Genomic DNA, 17406 nt, shown 5'->3' on the forward strand with positions numbered 1-17406 from the left:
GAAACTGCATTACGACAATGTTTTTGCGATCGCTTTTGCGATTGCAAAACGATGATCTAAATGGGCTTGTTTTGCTTTGCGATGATCGGTTCCCTGCTTCGGGAACTGATTCTTTGCTAAACGATGATTTTTCTACAGAATTAAAATCGGCGGTTTTAAAATGGCCGCTGGGTAAATAAAATGGCTCCCCATTGTTTTCTGGGATGGATTCCTCACAAGACAGCCACCGAAAATGGCCGCCCTATGGAGGATCTTCGCTGGACGGTGAGTTTCCAGCCCATTGGAACACATTGAAGGGGTTTCAATGCATTTCAATGGGCTTTTTATTTTCGCATTACGATGTTTTCGTTCTACAGTGATTTCGCTGGAACGAATTAACATCGTAATGCGAGGCACCACTGTATGCTAAGCAACAGAATTTCAGCCGTTATGTAAAGAAATCCCCTACAATGGTCAGTAACAGCCAGTGAAGTGGAGGATGAGCAAACGGAACAATGATGTCATATCACATGGTTTGTTTTTTTATACCAATTAGATATACCAACAGTTTTGTTATATGCTGTGGAGAGAGCAAGAGAGGATATGTGTTGCTGTTGATTTTGGAATAGCTCTGCACAGGTTTTAGCCTGAGTTTCCTACAAATAGGCTCAATACTTTGCCCTGATCAAAGTATAGCGTTCCAGATGTTGTTGGACTGGGTTGCCCACTGTTCCTCACCGTTGGTTGTACTAGCTGGTGTTGCTAAAGACTGCCATGCGGTGGGAGGCACCTTGCCCACCCTCACTATAGCTATGGGGCTATATTGATACTTAAGAGATATATGCGAGTTATTTACATATGGCAGGATGAAAAGAAAACTTACAAGGACTTGTTCTTCCTTCATTTCCAAGAATTCTGCCCGTTCATCTCTTCTAGCAAACCATTCTTTTATGCTTAATGTTATGCCTAAATCCCACTCTATGTTCAAGTTCCTGATATATGGGATTGTATGTCTAATATATTCCTATACATGTCGGCAGAGAAGTAAACTCCTTCAGGTTCAGTGGGGCTGACTTCCAGGTAAGTGGGTATAGGGTGGCAGCCTAAGTATTAATCCAGGTCATATAGCATATTTTTATACAGTGGTGCCTCGCTTAACGAGTGCACCGTATAGCGATGTTTCCGTATAGCGATCCCTTTTTCGGGATCGCTATATGGAAACATCCCCGATCGTCGCAATGGGGAAAACCCGCATTGCGAAGATCGGGTATTGCGGCGGCCATTTTGGAGCCGCCAAACAGCTGATCGGCGGTTCCAAAATGGCCACCGGAAGCCCAGAAATGGCTGCCGGGAGCCGTTTTCGTGCCCTGCCCTCGCTCAGCGAAGGCACGAAAATGGCTGCCGGCACCTGGAATCCTCGCTGAACGGGTAAGTAACAAAGGTATTGGAACGCATTAAACAAAGTTTAATGCGTTCCAATACATTTCCCCTACCCGTTTAGCGACGATTTCGCATAGCGAGGGTTAATCCGGAACGGATTAACCTCGCTATGCGGGGCACCACTGTATATTTTGTTTATAATTTTCCACTAGTTACAGCATACTTAAGTAACAAGCTAATTAAAGTGCTTAGCACCTTTTTATTTATCGAAACAGGTACTTTGAAAATTAATGAACTAGCCTTTTACAATGTAATTTTAGTGGAGTAATTGACGTAATTTGAGTGTTGAGTCTGAAGCAGATATTGCTGAATTGATTGACTATAAGAGAGGAACAGTTTTAATCAACTGTACATCATGATTCTTATTGATCTCCTTAATTAAGCTGGCAATATGGCCCATTTTGAGAAGAGAATTCTGTACAAGTTGTTTTCCTTATGCAGTAAAGAATAAAGGTACAGTAGTGTATTTGTGACAGTGTGAAAGGCAGGGGCCCTGGTATTTTAACAGTTTTGGCTGAGAGATTTTATAAAGCTATCTGAATGAATGACCTCAACTGGAACGGAGATGTAGCTGCCAGCAGTTATGGTTCATAGCATCTGTATTAGAAGCATAGGAGAAAACAAGGCAGCTTCTGCCTGCACTATACTTGCCTGTCCACAGTATCACATCACATTTTATAATGACCTTTGATGTGACACACTGTTTGGAAGGTTTTTTGGGGATGGCTGTCAGTGTTTGTTCCAGTGTATGAATAGAGTGTTGGGTGTAGATCCAGAAGGAGTTTCAAGTCTTTTTTGTTGATTCTCCGAACCCAATATCTGGCTGTTGGCCTGAAGGAGAATAACTGAGTGGAATTCAAATACATGTCTGTGATGCAGTAAGGCAAAATATCTTGGCACCTTTGGTGTAATCTCCTAGTGTAGACGTGAGTCAACAAAGATGATCATTAGAGTGGCTTCAGAAAGAAGAGGTCTCCTGGAGAAGATGAAGTGTTTGTCTCATTCAGCATTTTATGGTGGAGAAAGGCCTGAGAATAAGAATATTTAAAAGTCCATGTATCTGCAGAATGACTAAGGTCCTACAATAAGAACAATAACCTGCCTGTCATGTTTCAGGCATCCTTCAGGCAGTTAAAATGGAGTCCCTGCCCCCTCATTGTTCCCTAATTTAAGAACAGAAATCTTTGTCTAGTTCTCACATTTTACTTCCATCTTCTTGGGTTCTTGAAAGGCACCAGTGGGTCATCTCCCCATGTGCTACTTGCCATGTTTTTGACAAATGTAAATACTCCTCATGCCATTTGTATAGCAACCACCGCAGCCTTGATGCACTGTTTGTCCCTTGTATCTCACCTCCTCTTGTTTCCAGAATGCCACATACATCTTCAGTTAGGGCAAAATGGGGAAGAAGCTTGTCAGAGTCTCCATCTCTGCTCAATTCTTCACAGCTCATTTCTAATAAACTCTGTGTCGACCACACTTTCTGTGGTTACAAGATTATTAAAACAGAGAGCTCTTCTCCTTACTTTGCCTTTGCAAAAGTGATTCTATATGAAAGCCAAATACTTTCTTCTGTGCTTCAGACTTGCACTGAGTAATGATAGATCTATGTACATTGTTCGGTTGTGTTTTCATTTCTTTTTAAGAACCAGTAGCAGAGGTTACCTTTTTACAGCTGGAATCGCTTCAATGGTTGCTTCTTAGCCTCACAGAGACACTGACAGACATCTAGGGAGGCCACCTGATGAGCTTCAAAGAACAGCTGACACACACTGAGCAGCCTCTGTAATACTGTCCATCTCTGAACTGTCTCTTGGTGTCCCTTGACTCTACTTGGAACATTGTAGGAACATTTGTACAACTCTTTACCATATCTTTCTGCCAACTTGGATTATGATTTACTGCTTAACTTTCTGTATCAAATCGGAATATGTGGCTGGCATAGCATTTGATATTTTTGCTTTTGCTGCTTAGATATTTTTGCTTTAGCTGCTACAGAATAGTAATCACTGTTTCTGCAAGCCAACTTGAAGCCAAATTACACCACTGAATGCAGAGATTCCCATTAGAATGAGGTTCATTGCCCAACTCAGGAGGTGAGGAAATGCTCACCCTCCCCGTGACATCCTGATATTGTAAGCTACAGTGGTGCCTCGCGTAACGATGTTAATCAATTTCAGGAAAATCGCCGTTAAGCGAAAACATCGTAAAGCGAAAATAAAAAACTCATTGAAACCCATTCAGTGCGTTCCAATGGAGTGAAAACTCACCGTCCAGGGAAGATCCTCCGTACGGCAACCATTTTCGCTGCCTGTATAGCGAGGAATCTGTCCCTAAACACAGTGGGGAGCCATTTTAATTACCCAGTGGCCATTTTGAAACCGCCGATCATCTGTTAGAAAAACATCATTTCGTGAAGAATCAGTTCCCGAAGCAGGGAACCGATCATCGCAAAGCGAAATTCCTCCACTTAGACTATCATAAAGTGGATTTGTCATAATGCGGGGCAATCGTTAAGCGAGGCACCACTGTACTGTTACAGTGTTCAGCGTATACCAATACATCCACACCCTGCTCTATAGAGCTATGTTGGCTGTTCTCTTAACTAAGCAGCCTTCCCAGACCAGGGGCATTGGTGAGCTCTGGAAGGCCATGTCTGCAGCATCAGAGAAAAGGCTGGTGTGCAACTCTCCAAAACCCAAACGACTCCAAGTACTTTGCTTTGAGGGGTCCTCAGAACAAGGCTTTGTAAATTGAGTGGCTGTTGGGCTGCCTGGTCAGGGTCAATCAACTTCTCCTATCTTTGTAAGTTGAAAGCTTAATCACTTGACCTTTTGATGAAATAGTCTGTAGCTTGATTCATTTTCTTGCCTACTTTGCATGTACTTTATTTTCAGTTCTGTGTTTGGCACAATTATATCCTGTGTTGTATTCAGAGGTCTGTGAGGTCCTGATACTGAGTAAACCACTACTACAGTTTTTAGCATACTATTGGGTGACAAAATATACTGGATAAAATGTTGGATTTAGATGGGAGAGATCTGGGTTCAATTCCTCCATGTTGGCCAAGAGGTTCATTGGATGATCATCTTCCTATTTTTCATCTTCATCTATGTCAGCCATTCTCAGCCTTTTTTTTTTTTGGTCACAGCTATAAACGCAATATAAAAAAGTATAGGCCAAATCAGGATTGTGTAAGTTGCATAACAAACCTAATAATGTGTTATGTCACTGGTTCTTAACCTTGGATTACTCAGGAGTTTTGGACTGCAACTCCCAGAAGCCTTCACCAGCTGTGCTGACTGGGGTTTCTGGGAGCTGCAGTTCAAAAGCATCCGAGTAACAAAGGTTAAGAACCACTGCGTTATGTGAATCATGGTTTCCAGTTTGTGGTTCCCTTCAAATGTGCTGGGGCCTCCCGGGGGCTATATGCCCCCTGTTGAGAATGGCTGATCTATGTCACAGAGTTGCTGTCAAAAATAAACACGGTAGCCCCGTGTATATTGTTCTAAATTCTTTTGAGGTAGAAATATAGAGAGGGAATCATTAACATACATTCTGTTGAATGGAGATTTTTGCAATTAAATTTCAACCATTGTTTCCCCTGTCTTTTCAGTACAAACCATGGTTTCTGATGGTCTATGGCATAACAGCCTGTTGGTTTCTGCTGGGCACCAATGGCCTTGCACTGATTTTTCTACATGTAACTGCTTCATATTTAGTTGCTCAGTTTAAGAACCCCATTCTGACATGGATGAGCTCATTGCTTCTTTTGTCAACTTTACACTTTCCTGCTCTGGAAGAAATAAAGGTAAGTAGCTTCTTAAATTTTTTAACAAAGAAAAATATATCCATTTTGATTTTGAAGATATTTGTGTTCGGGGCAGTCATAGTAGTTCCTGATGCTTTTAAAATAAATTCCAGCAGTTGGGAATTGGATATTGTCGCATTCCCCCAGTGTCCCCTGTGTGTTTTCCCTCAAACACAGGTCCACCTTCGGACACAATGTACTATTTTTGTCCCTTTATATGCTGCCACCAGTGGATCTTTATCCACACTGTACCAAATAAGTTTCTTAGACCCAGGCTGCCAAATATAACAGGTTTATTTATTGTCTGATTGGTAAATCACAGAAGTAAAGTCACAGATGTTCTTTTATTGTTCAATCATTAAACTTGGATAGCATTAGATGTTTGCTTGTTTGTACTCATTCACATTAACCACTGTAACAATATCTTATGACTGTCTATTTCCTATTACTTTTATCTCTTATCTATTCTCTCACACACCAGCTTTTCAATCTCTGTCTTAACCCTTCAAAAAACCTCTTTTTCTAACTCTCTCATTCTCCAACTGTTCTCCTGACTCCACCCCTCCTGTCCTGCCATAGGATCCTGCCCTAGAGCTCCATATGATGGACAGGCGTGACTTGGGCATTCCACCACAGATATAAAGTATACACGAAGTTAGTGTTGGTGTAAGTTAGCAGTGTTTTTGTTTCAGTTCAGGCAGTCCAGTTGATTCACACAGACAAAGACAGCTTTGTGTATTTACAGTATATACAGAAGTTCAGCAGTACAAACCGGCAGCATGACATTCATTAGAAGAGATCCGTACATCTTCTCCACATGTCCACACAGTTATACACATGCACATTTACATACAGTCAATCTGTGTGGACATTGCATCATCCCAGACTGCATGATTCAGCATTTTGCACATCTGTCAAGTATGGCTGCTGATTATTATAGGCCTTATTCTGCCTCAGTGTGGAAATTATCCTTGACAGTTAGGAATTTGTGCCTGCTTATACTGGTAGAAAATATTAATTGAGAATATTTGGAGGTGCCCTATTAAGTCTCTCTTGTGAGATATTCTGGCTTTAATTCTTTTCAGTCAACTTGAAATTAAACAACAGCAAACCAAAAAGCTCAGCAGCCAATAAAACGGAAGAATTGGTTGAAGTGATCTCATCTTGTATTTAATTAGTATATAATATATAAGATAAGAAGTTATTTATTAAAATATTTATACATTCCTTCCCAAACACAAAGATTTCCAAGATGGTTAGGATAGGAACGTAACAATCAACATATGACATGGCCCCAGTGGTGGTTCTGAAGCTTTAAAAAATCCTGCTGATTTTCAATTAAGTAGTGCTAGAAGGTACAACTGTTATGTCTTGTGGGTTAATTATTCAAGTCTTCAAATAAGTTCAAGGTTTCATATTTGTTCTTCGTAACTGTTTGTGTTATATCTGCTTATATCATTCATACATTTTGTATATGGCCTCTGTTTGCTTGATTTGTTTTTAAGGCTTGGCTTCCAATACAGAACAGAAGGGAATTCCTTCATCTTGTTCTTTGGGTAAAAAAACCCCAAAACAACAAAAAATCTTGGTTCAATACTTCTTGTATGCGCTGTCTGATAATAACTTCTCTTTTTGTTAACTTATATTTTACTCCTATATGGATTCATTACTTTATTTTCCTTCTTTCTTTGTTATCTAAAACAGGGGTCCCCAATCCCCGGTCGGTGGCCCAGTGCCGCTCCGTGGGCTTCCTGGAACTGGACCACGGTGATGGATCTCCACCCCCCCATGCATGGGCGGTGGACATCACGGAGGTGTGCATTGCGCTCATAGGGTGGCGTGTCATGCTCACAGAGGGGTGTGTCGCCCCTGCGCACATGTGCACGATCACGACATGCCCACCTGTGAGCGTGACACACCCCTCTGCGAGTGTGACACACCCACCCGTGAGCATGACACACCAACCCGTGAATGTGGGGGTGCCCCCACCCCCTTGCGCACAGAGCCCGCGGTCCCAAAAAGATTGGAGACCACTGTTCTAAAAGATCTTGTTATTTTTACCAGTTTTCTCCATACTTTGTTAAGTATATATGGAATTGTTTTGACTACTTTTGTTTACTACAAATAACTATACTAAACAAATCACATAGGCCACTACACTGTTGGATTTACTCCATATGGAATGGCTATTGCACAAGTGTTTTTTGCCATTTTTCAGGGTGGTTATGTGCGCAGTATCATGACTGGTTGCATGGTTGGTTGGACCACCAGCATGCAAATAGATGTGTCACAGACACTCCACAATACGGCAAATATTACTTGCTGTTCCACATGTGCCAAATATGATAGGATACTGGCCTTAATAATGTGTGTTGAGTGAGCACAGCATACCAGTATTGCTAGCAGCATATCAGTACTGTACTTAAGTGAGATATTTTATCCATGCCAAAGACAACTCTCTCTTCTGATTTTAGAAGCTAAGCAGGGTTACACCTGGTTAACACTTGAATGAGAGATCTCGAGGTAGTATCAGAAACCTGTAGGGAGGCTAGGAAATACTCTTTCTTTAAATAATGAAGAGACATCTCCAGTCAGAGTTGAGAGTACTGAGCTTCATGGATCAAGAGTTTCCTGGGTATAAGCCAGCTCCTTATGTTCCTGACTTCCCTAAATATCAGTGCTGGTCACTGATTTCCCTGATACATGGATGGGAAACTGCTTTATGTCCAGTCAGGTGTGCCCATGGAACTTTTGGTTCCAGCCATTGTGGACATCTTTTCGAAATGATTGTTTGGGAAGGGTTCTTTACAGAGATCTCAGCAAGGGAGAGAAAAGTTGACCTTCCCTTGTGTGCAGGAGCCTCGTGGCGCAGTAGTTAAACTGCAGCACTGCAGCCAAAACTCTGCACATGACCCTGCTTCAGTCCCAGGTAGCTGGCTTGAGGTTGACTCAGCTTTCCATCCTTCTGAGGTTGGTAAATTGAGTACCTAGCTTGCTGGGGGCTGGGCAGTGTGTAGCATAATTAAATTGTAAACATCCCAGAGAGTGCTTTTTTTAAAAAACCCTCCTTTTGAAGTTCAAAAATCACTTGGTGAGGAGGATTTTAATGAATGGAAGAGTATCCATGACAGAGTGGGTGGGGAGGCTCTCTTCCCTGCTGCAGTTTAGTCCTTAGAGGTTTAACTAGAATAGGATGTGGCTGTTGAGCTGAAACGCATTTGCTCTTGCGTCATAGGATGCAGTCTGAAGGACCGATGCTCCACTTAATGGGCCCTTCGGCCCCGGCTTTTAAGACCTTGGAGGGAGGCCCTTTCCCCAACCCTTCTGGTCTTAGAGGCACACCCTGGATGAGGAGGCAGGAGAGGGCCTTTTCAGTGACTGCTCCCAGGTTGCGGAATACCTTCCCTTGAGGAGAGTACCTTGGCATCCTTCCTGCTGTCTATCAGGCAGCAGAGAAAGACCTATTCAGTATTTATTTATTTTTTAATGTTATAACTTTTTGTATTTTAATTTTAATTGCATGTCTTTTAATCATTTGTGAGAGAGAGCCTTGTGTTCCCACACCAAGGGATGGGCAGTGCAGAAATGGAATAAGTGCATGCCTGCATAAATACCTGTTCCATTTCTTCATAGGAAAAGACAAATTCTTAGAGGGCACCAAGTGTATGATTCTTTTGTTGTCTTTCATATTTAGCTCTGGAGTCAGGACATGACATTCTTCATTCTTTAGCTGCTGCGTTCTTGAGTCCAGGTTTGGTCTTTTGGAAGTCTTCATATTTCACTTCCTTTTTATTCCCGTGCTATACACAAGTCATTAGTGTCACCCATGCTGACATGTGATAGGCATTGCTTTCTTTTGCACTGGCGAGGTTGTCTCTGCAGTGTCTCCAGGGCTTGTCCAAGACATTTTGCTGTCTGCCGTGAAGGACAGGATGGTGCTCCCTCCCTCATGCAACCATGTATAAGAAACTAATTAGACTGAGAGTTGAATTTTACTTCAGTACATCCTCTCAACATAGGGCAAGCCATATGTCATATATAGAACCTATGATGATTTCTGTTTGCAGAAAGTGGATCTTGGATCCCGCCTTCTATGTTCATCTACTGTACATTGATTGTTGTTCACTGCTTAGTTGATTGTATTTACTCATCACTTTTTTTTCTAATTGATATAAACTATCCTTATCTATAAAATATGCATCACTTTTACAGACTGGGGCTGGTTCCAAGAATCACGTAACCCCCTTGTTAGAGCAGCTCCACTGGCTGCCGATCCATTTTCGGGCTACATTCAAAGTGTTTGTTTTAACCTATAGAGCCCTAAATGGCCCCCATTTTTCCTAAATAGCTTGATTTTGCCCAGGGATTTTTGCTGACTGTTAAAAGCTGTGGTGAAAAGGCTGTATATTTCAGTTCCATCTACGTATGTGTGAAGAGAATGATTTATTGAGCAAAAATAAAAACAGCTTACTCAGAGGATTCTACCGAAGCAAGGGCAGAGGGTCCAGTCAAATCGTCTGCCTCATTTTGGGGATTCCTCCATTTCCTTCACATACCACAATGCAAATTCCTGCTCTCCCGAAATGTCCCTTGACCCTTTATGTAGTATTTTATAAGCGCATAAACCAAGGATAGGTTGTGGAAATCTGCTTCTGCTTACCAATTTGCATGCTACAAAATCTGGATTCAGCCGAGAGAAGAAATACCTGCAGCACAGATGCTTTGTAAACTCTGTCCTTGAAATTACTGATGCTTTGTGGTTGCTAATGTGATTTGTATAATCAGCCCTTGCTGTTCCATTGCAATTTCCCCTCCTACATTTAAAGCTTTCCTCTTGAAACAGCTCTTGCATTTTCAGGTTAACTATCTCAGTTGTTCAGCAGAAGGAATTTTAGGCCAAGGCAGCATAATTGCCATTCTAAGAAAATCCTCCTCTTCTTCCTTTCTGGGTGTCTCTTCAGATGTACAACATCCATGTTTTTCTTTGTTTTTGCCAGAACTGTCATAGGACAATGAACAAATGTATCAGATAATTCTCACCCAATAACAGGCTGTGAGACCCGAGGCGAGGCTATAGAAGCGCTCGCCGGAGTGTCATCCTCCTTTAAGGAGGAAAAGGAGACCGAAACGGAGACTACAACTCCCCGTGTCGCGGTCAGGCATCAGGGAATAGACACCCGTGAATTGGAATGGGGTTTGGAGAGACTCTCGGTGGCCACTCAGGACTAGAAAAGGCGGGAACAAGAGTGAAGGAGCAACCGTTGGTAGAGGCGGGACATGGGGATATAAAAGGGGACCGGGACAACATACCGGGTTGCCTGGGAGCTGATATGGGTCGAGGATCCCTGGACAGGGAGGTGCGAGAAATTGAGAGTGCCTCGGGAAGAGGCTGATTGCAGGAGAAGAAGGGGATTCCCTCCCAAGCTGTCTTATTGGGGGGAATCCGAGGCCAGAGAGTGGCGGAGACGCTTGAGAGAGGAGAAGGAAGCAGTGGAAAGGGAAGAACGTGAAAGATGAGCATGGTGTCTGGAGGAGGCTCGCCAGAGGAGGTATTTACAGGACCTTGGGACCCCTATGCAGAGGGAACCGACCCCTTTGACCATGAGGGGGGAGACGAGGAGACATTACCCCTGATTGAGGTGGGCAGTGATAATAAAGATCAGGGTGAGACCAACCCTTTCACCAAAGGACCCTGGTATGATCCAAGTTATAATCCTTTCCTACAAGATTTATGGACATCCTCGTTTGACCCATTGGCGACAAGAGAAAAGAACACGGACAAGTTTAATGTTGATACTTCTTTATTTGATGTTCCAATAAACCCCAGTTCTGTTTTTCAAAAAACTGAGCATCCTGTGTTTGTGTCCAATCAGCCTGAGGTTACATTCGAACCTTCACACAGGCAACATCAAGATCATTTGGGGCAACTAAGACCAGAGCTTCCATAGTACATGTTGAGGGGCATAGAATACACAGACATAGGTGTGAAGTTACTTTTCTTCTGGGTACTTGCAAAGAACTGTGTTTGGGGGGGAAAACCATTTTTTAAGATTCAATTTGGTTCTGCCACCTCTCCTCTGTAGCCTATTCAGGGACTTCCAAATAACTCAGTTCTCCATGTGACTGGGAACTATATTTTTCTGGGGTCCCGGAGCAGGATACAGGAAGTACCAGATTAACAGCAAACTTGTGTTCCTTGGTTTATAAACTGTCCCTTCATTTTTACCCTCTTATTTCTGTTGCTTCATAAGGTAATATCAGTACCGGTCCCTCTCTCTGGCTATAGATTGATTTTCATTGCTGTTGTAGAATATGCATTGGTTTTTGTATACCTGTAGAAATATAGTTCTGAGTAGATAAAGACTCAAGAGTCTGCTGAATATAGTTGTCATCATTCTGCCATCTATACTCAGATGGGGAAACAGAACTACATTATGGTTGACATCCAGTAGTAAGTCACAAGTGGAGTACACCATTGAATCAGTGAAACTTACAAAGGTGTGGACTTACCAAATCTCCACTGGTTCAGTGAGCCTATACCAGTAGCAATTTACTACTGGGTTTCAGCCTTTGGAAAATTTCACTTAAAAACCAAGCCACTTCAATGCAATCAGAAACTCCTAATTGTTACTTTCTCACACAGTGGTGCCCTGCTAGACGCTTAACCTGGTAAACAACGAAATTGCTTGACGATGACTTTTTTGCGATCACTATTGCGATTGCAAAACGATGGTTCCTATGAGGGAAATCCACTTTACGTTGATTAGGTCCTTGCTTCGCAAATTGTTTGTTTGCAAAACAATTTTTTTCCGGCTCCACAAAATAGCTTCCCTCCCTTCGCAAAATGGCTGTTTTCCGGACAGAAACCTTGGAAGACAGCAATTTTAAATGGCTGATCGGCGGTTCTCTATGGGCGATCTTCGCTGGACGATGAGGTATTTCCCCATTGGAATGCATTAACCGGTTTTCAATGCATTCCAATGGTTTTTTTTCGCATGACAACAATTTCGCTGTACAGCGATTTTAACAGAACGGATTATCGTCGTCATGCAGCACACCACTGTAGTAAAGTATCTGACAGTCTTGCACCATAAAATAGCACCCAAGATTTACTGCCTGAGATAGGGCCTGGCCTCACTTTACCACATGGAAAGCCTAACTCTGAGTTTGTGGCTTTCACTTATGCAGGTGAATGGCACATTGCAAGGCTGTTTCACATGCATGTGCTTTGGGTTGCTAGCTTTCAAAGAGAGCCAATGAGGTGTAGTGGGTAGTACTTAGGACTGCGATTCAGGAGATCTGGGTGGTAATCCTCGCTGAGCCATGAAAACTCATGGGGTGGCAATGGTAAACCAATTCCTGAAAGCCTGACATACCTCAAAAATGTTGTTGAGGCCCCTATAAATTGGAAGCAACTTGACAACACATAACAAATTTCAGCATTTAAAGATGTCTTGGTCCTGCCAACTTCATAGGTACATTTGGTGGGGACACAGGAGAGGGCCTTCTCTGTTGCTGCTGCCAGTCTTTGGAACCCCCTCCCACAGGAGACCAGACTGGTCCCATCTTTGCTGTCCTTCCACAAAGATCTTTCTCTTCAGGCAAGCTTTCCTGAGTGACTGGCTGCCTGAGTGGGGTTTTAAAATGGATTGTTATACCTTACTACTTATGTTTTTTAATATTGTATTTGTCTGATCCTTTTTTGTATATGTATACTCACTGTTCATAGCTTAAATACTGTCTTTGAATGATGTAAGCTGCCTTGGGTCTTTTTAAGGAAAAAGGCAGGGTCAAAATATTTTAAATATATAAATAAATAAGTAGTAGATATTAGGAGAGAGATTAGCTTGTGATGTTGCTGCATAGCATTAAAACCTTTATGATAAATGTTCTTTACCTCCATATCTACAGAGGTAAGATTTCATATTATTTTCAAATGGTTTTTATTTTACAGAGAGGCTGGTATGCCAGTGAAAATGAGTACTACTTGCTTCTTTTCGCCTTGACTGTCCGCTGCCTCTATTACACAAGCTTCAGCCTAGAATACTGCTGGCACACCTCTTCCAAGATGATGGAACCGTCATTCCTTTGGATGCTGGCATATGTGTTCTATTATCCCGTGTTTCACAATGGGCCCATTATCACTTTTGATGAATTCTATAAACAGGTGACAGTACTTCTTGAATATTGCTTTGTTCGTGGCTGGCCAGGGGGTTCTGTATTGCCCGTGTTATTTGGTTTAGAGCTTCTCTTTAATAACTTGACCTTAAGTGTCACCACTGGCTTCTGTATCAGTGTGGAACCATATGAAGGACTGTCAGGATTGCTTTCTGCTGCTTGGAAGGAAGGACTAAATTTGGGAGTTTTAAGTGACCCTTCTTGGATGCACACTTTAACATCATGAAGGGGTTTGTTCATGTCAGTGAAGACAAAAGCAATGCCATTAGGAGGCCAGACTCTACTGTGAGCCTGGGTTCCTACCAGGGTCATCCAATGTGGCATGACCACAGCTGAGACAGTCAGTATACAAATACTAAAAAAGATCAAACAAATACCATTGTAAGAGATGGTAAACAAGAGCAGTAGTAAAAATGCATTCAAAGCAGTAAGGCACACCAATCCATTAAAAAAATCCCACTGGCAGCCAGTCATGAGGGAAAGCTTGTCTGAAGAGAAGGGTCTTTGGAGTCTGCACCTAGTCTGGTTAGTGGTCCCCAAAAGTATTTATTTATTTATTTTATTTTATTTAATGTAATTTAATTTAATTTATACCCTGCCTATCTGGTGCCATGAGCACTCTAGGCGGCTAGATAAAGTAGCTTTATCACATATTGCTCTATCTATTTGGGTAATTTCTGGATAGAGGTTTCATGGATCAAATCCATAGGTGTGGTCTCCTGATTGTGTTACTTTCCTGGAATGCACATACCAGAGTAGTCTGCAACACATAGGTAGCCCAGTGGGTTAGATGGAGCAAGCTAGTAGAAAGTAGGAGTTTTTAGCCAAAAGTTTAGAAGTAGCAAGCCAGTAGAAAATAATAGATATGAGTTGTGAGATAGTGAGATAACGTACTGTATTTTTCCGTGTATAAAACACTTTTTCCTTAAATATTTAGACAAAAAATTGAAGGTCGTTTTATACACAGCAGGCAGCCATTTTCCCTGCCTTTTGCAAAGCCATGGGGCTTAGCAAAAAGGAAGGGAAGGTTCCCTTTGGGTAATGCAATCGTGAAAGGGCTGCACGGTCGCAGCCCTTTGATCCTGAAGCTGCTTCAGGATCAAAGGGGTGCGACCATGCAGCCCTTTCCAGACTGCATTAACCAAAGGGAGCCTTCCCTTTTTGCTAAGCCCCATGGCTTCGCAAAAGGCAAGGAAAAGTGGCAGTCAAAGGGAGCCCTTTGATCCCTGATTTTCCCTTCCTTTTGCTAAGCCCCAATGCTTCGCAAAAGGCAAGGAAAAGCAGACATCAAATTTTCTAATTTGGGGTTAGAAAAGGGGGGGTTGTCTTATACATTGGGTCATCTTATAAACTGAAAAATACGGTATTCCCTAAGAGATATACTGTGACGTATCTTTTCATATTTGTTTTTCTAGAGTTAAGTTAGTTTTCCTGTTTTGACAAGCATATTCAGTTTTAGTAGTTCTATAGATACAATGGACAGTTTCATCCTGTTCCCAAAAATTCAGGGTAAAATTCTCCAAGATAATGCATGTTTTTCAAATTAAAACTGATTGAAACTGAATATATTCTTTTATAAAGTAAACTGCAAGAAATCTGAATAAATCATTGTTTCAGTTCTTTGGTAGCCTTGCATATCTAAGAAAATTGTGTTTTAAGTGCCCATCACTTCACTGTGTAAATGGACAAAGTAGCATTGCTTCATTTTATAAAGGACCTTCATTTTGTACATGTTTGTTTACTACTCAGAGATTAACAGTCTAAGATTTTCTTGACTATGAGCTTTAACATTGCTTCAGGTCCTCCTTAAGAAATCTGCTCAAACACCCACAGATCCAGAACCATGTAACACATTTTAAAAATCTGTATCTTATCTCAGAAAATCCTTTGTGTAGCATTATGGGGGTTAGTAGTGTCTATCACGTGAAGCCACTGAATTACTGTTACCCTCATCTGTTTTTGCATTTATTTACCTTATTTCTGCAGAGGTATTAGAATGTGAGAAAGAGAAAATAATACTGACAGTCAGCTGTAATGGCAACAAAAACTGGTTTACCTTATAACAGGGGTCAGGGAACTTTTTTACTTTTTACCCCCTAAAAAATTTATATAAGCCGACATTACCTCCTTTGAAAGGAGGGAAATGATACAGTATTTGGATTCAAAATTTTATTGAATCTATTCAAAATTACTGTGAAAGTGTCAATTTACTTGAAAACTTCAGGTTTTAGAGAAATGATGTTGCTTCATCTTAGATACAAGAGCATCAATACTGGGGCATTTTGATGTCAGAGCAATATGGATACAGTCTTCAGGATCCAGTCGATTTCTCTGCTTTGTTTTTATGTTTGTAAGAATGGAAAATCCTTGTTCACAAAGGTAGGTTTTTGCAAAAGGCAGCAACTTTTTGACTGCCTCCTCATGTGCAATTTTGAATGTCATTGCAGCTGTTGACATCCAAAAATTTGACAGAAATTCTGCATGGCAGAAAGTGAGGACTTAAAGAACCTCTTAATGAGAGTGAAAGAGGAGAGCGCAAAAAATGGTCTGAAGCTCAAGATCAAAAAAACTAAGATCATGGCCACTGATCCCATCACCTCCTGGCAAATAGAAGGGGAAGATATGGACAGATTTTACTTTCTTAGGTTCAGTGATCACTGCAGAGGGTGATAGCAGCCATGAAATTCAAAGATGCCTGCTTCTTGGAATGAAAGCAATGATAAACCTAGACAGCACCTTAAAAAGCCACCCTTTCCCCCCACCTTAATTCAAAGTTTCTTTTGCTTGCCTGTTCATTTTCACAGTTTTGAGTCAGTCTCTCTCTCTTTCTGTGAGTAGACTATGTCTAGATGGGCGGCATATAAATGCAATAAATAAATAAAATAAATATCTCTCTCTCTCTCTCTCTCTCTCTCTCTCTCTCTCTCACACACACACACACACACACACACACACACACACATACACACACACACACACACACCCATTCACCCACCCACCCTCCATTTCCTCTATTTTGTACATTTAAATAAGCTTGATGAAGTCCTTGGTCTCTCGCACCTTTCTTCCCTCCCTTGCTTGCTCCTTGATCCTTTCCCGCCTCCTGCTTGCTTGCATTAATTTCCAGAGGAAGCAGTCATTCAAAGCCCTGGATTGATTGATTGATTGGGGCTATTCTGCAGCTGTAGCCAATTAAGCAGGCTTATCTCCCACGAATGGAGGATTTACAAGTGCCTGCTGCAACCAGGAAATAACAGGAAGAGGTAGTTTACAATTTGAAGTTTTGCTGCAGAGGGTGGGGGTGGGAGGGAGGGAGGGGGGTAGCACCCTGCTCATTAAGCCCCAAATTTTCACTTTTACCCAATTTGGGGTAATTTACCCCTGTTTCCCGGCCTATGCCTTAGAAGGACCCAAGTATGCAAACTTTTTTCTGAAAGCCTGATTTCATGTCTGGTAGAGTTTTCAAAGGAAAGTTATGGCTGAATGAGAACCTAAATATGCAAAGTTAATTTTTTTTTAAATAAAAGAATTTAGAAAGTACCCGAAACCCTCTTTATGTTTTCAAGTAAAATGTTTTAAATGCTTAACCATATTCATTTTCTGGTGGAAGCAAAAGCACAAGCTCAATTTATCTTTTCAAATCAACCAGAGCCGATGTAATTGTCTGAGGCCTGCCCACAGGCACAGCCTGAGCTGGAAATAAATATACCCTCTGTCACATACTAGGGAAGGTTCAGGGACAACCATCTGTTCTCATGACTTCTAGACTAATCAGGGAATCTTTTGCATCAGATGTTCTGAAGTCTATACCAACAGAAGATAGCTTTCAGACTTGGCACTATAAGCAGTAATTAAGATAGATGTGATAGCTTGCATAAATAAACTGAAGGAAGCTTGTAGGGTGAGATTTCCCTATCTCTCCCTTTTCCCTGTAACCACCAATACCATCTCAGACTTTTCTAGAGGGTAAAAAGGACCTGTTGAGCAAAGTGAAGTGG

General features: G+C 41.7%; 1 protein-coding gene across 6 annotated transcripts in view; it reads left to right on the forward strand.

The window, feature by feature from the left end:
• HHAT (hedgehog acyltransferase) overlaps positions 1–17406 on the forward strand; it is a 205717-nt gene that overhangs the window by 21792 nt on the left and 166519 nt on the right. For all 6 annotated transcript variants that reach the window (XM_078382932.1, XM_078382931.1, XM_020794598.3 and 3 more), the window contains 2 exons: positions 5036–5230; positions 13185–13397. In XM_078382932.1, coding sequence (XP_078239058.1) covers positions 5036–5230; positions 13185–13397 — 408 coding nt within the window. The remainder of the gene's footprint in view (positions 1–5035; positions 5231–13184; positions 13398–17406) is intronic.

Source organism: Pogona vitticeps, chromosome 1 (assembly GCF_051106095.1).
Source record: "Pogona vitticeps strain Pit_001003342236 chromosome 1, PviZW2.1, whole genome shotgun sequence".
In the NCBI taxonomy this organism is placed as follows: domain Eukaryota; kingdom Metazoa; phylum Chordata; class Lepidosauria; order Squamata; family Agamidae; genus Pogona; species Pogona vitticeps.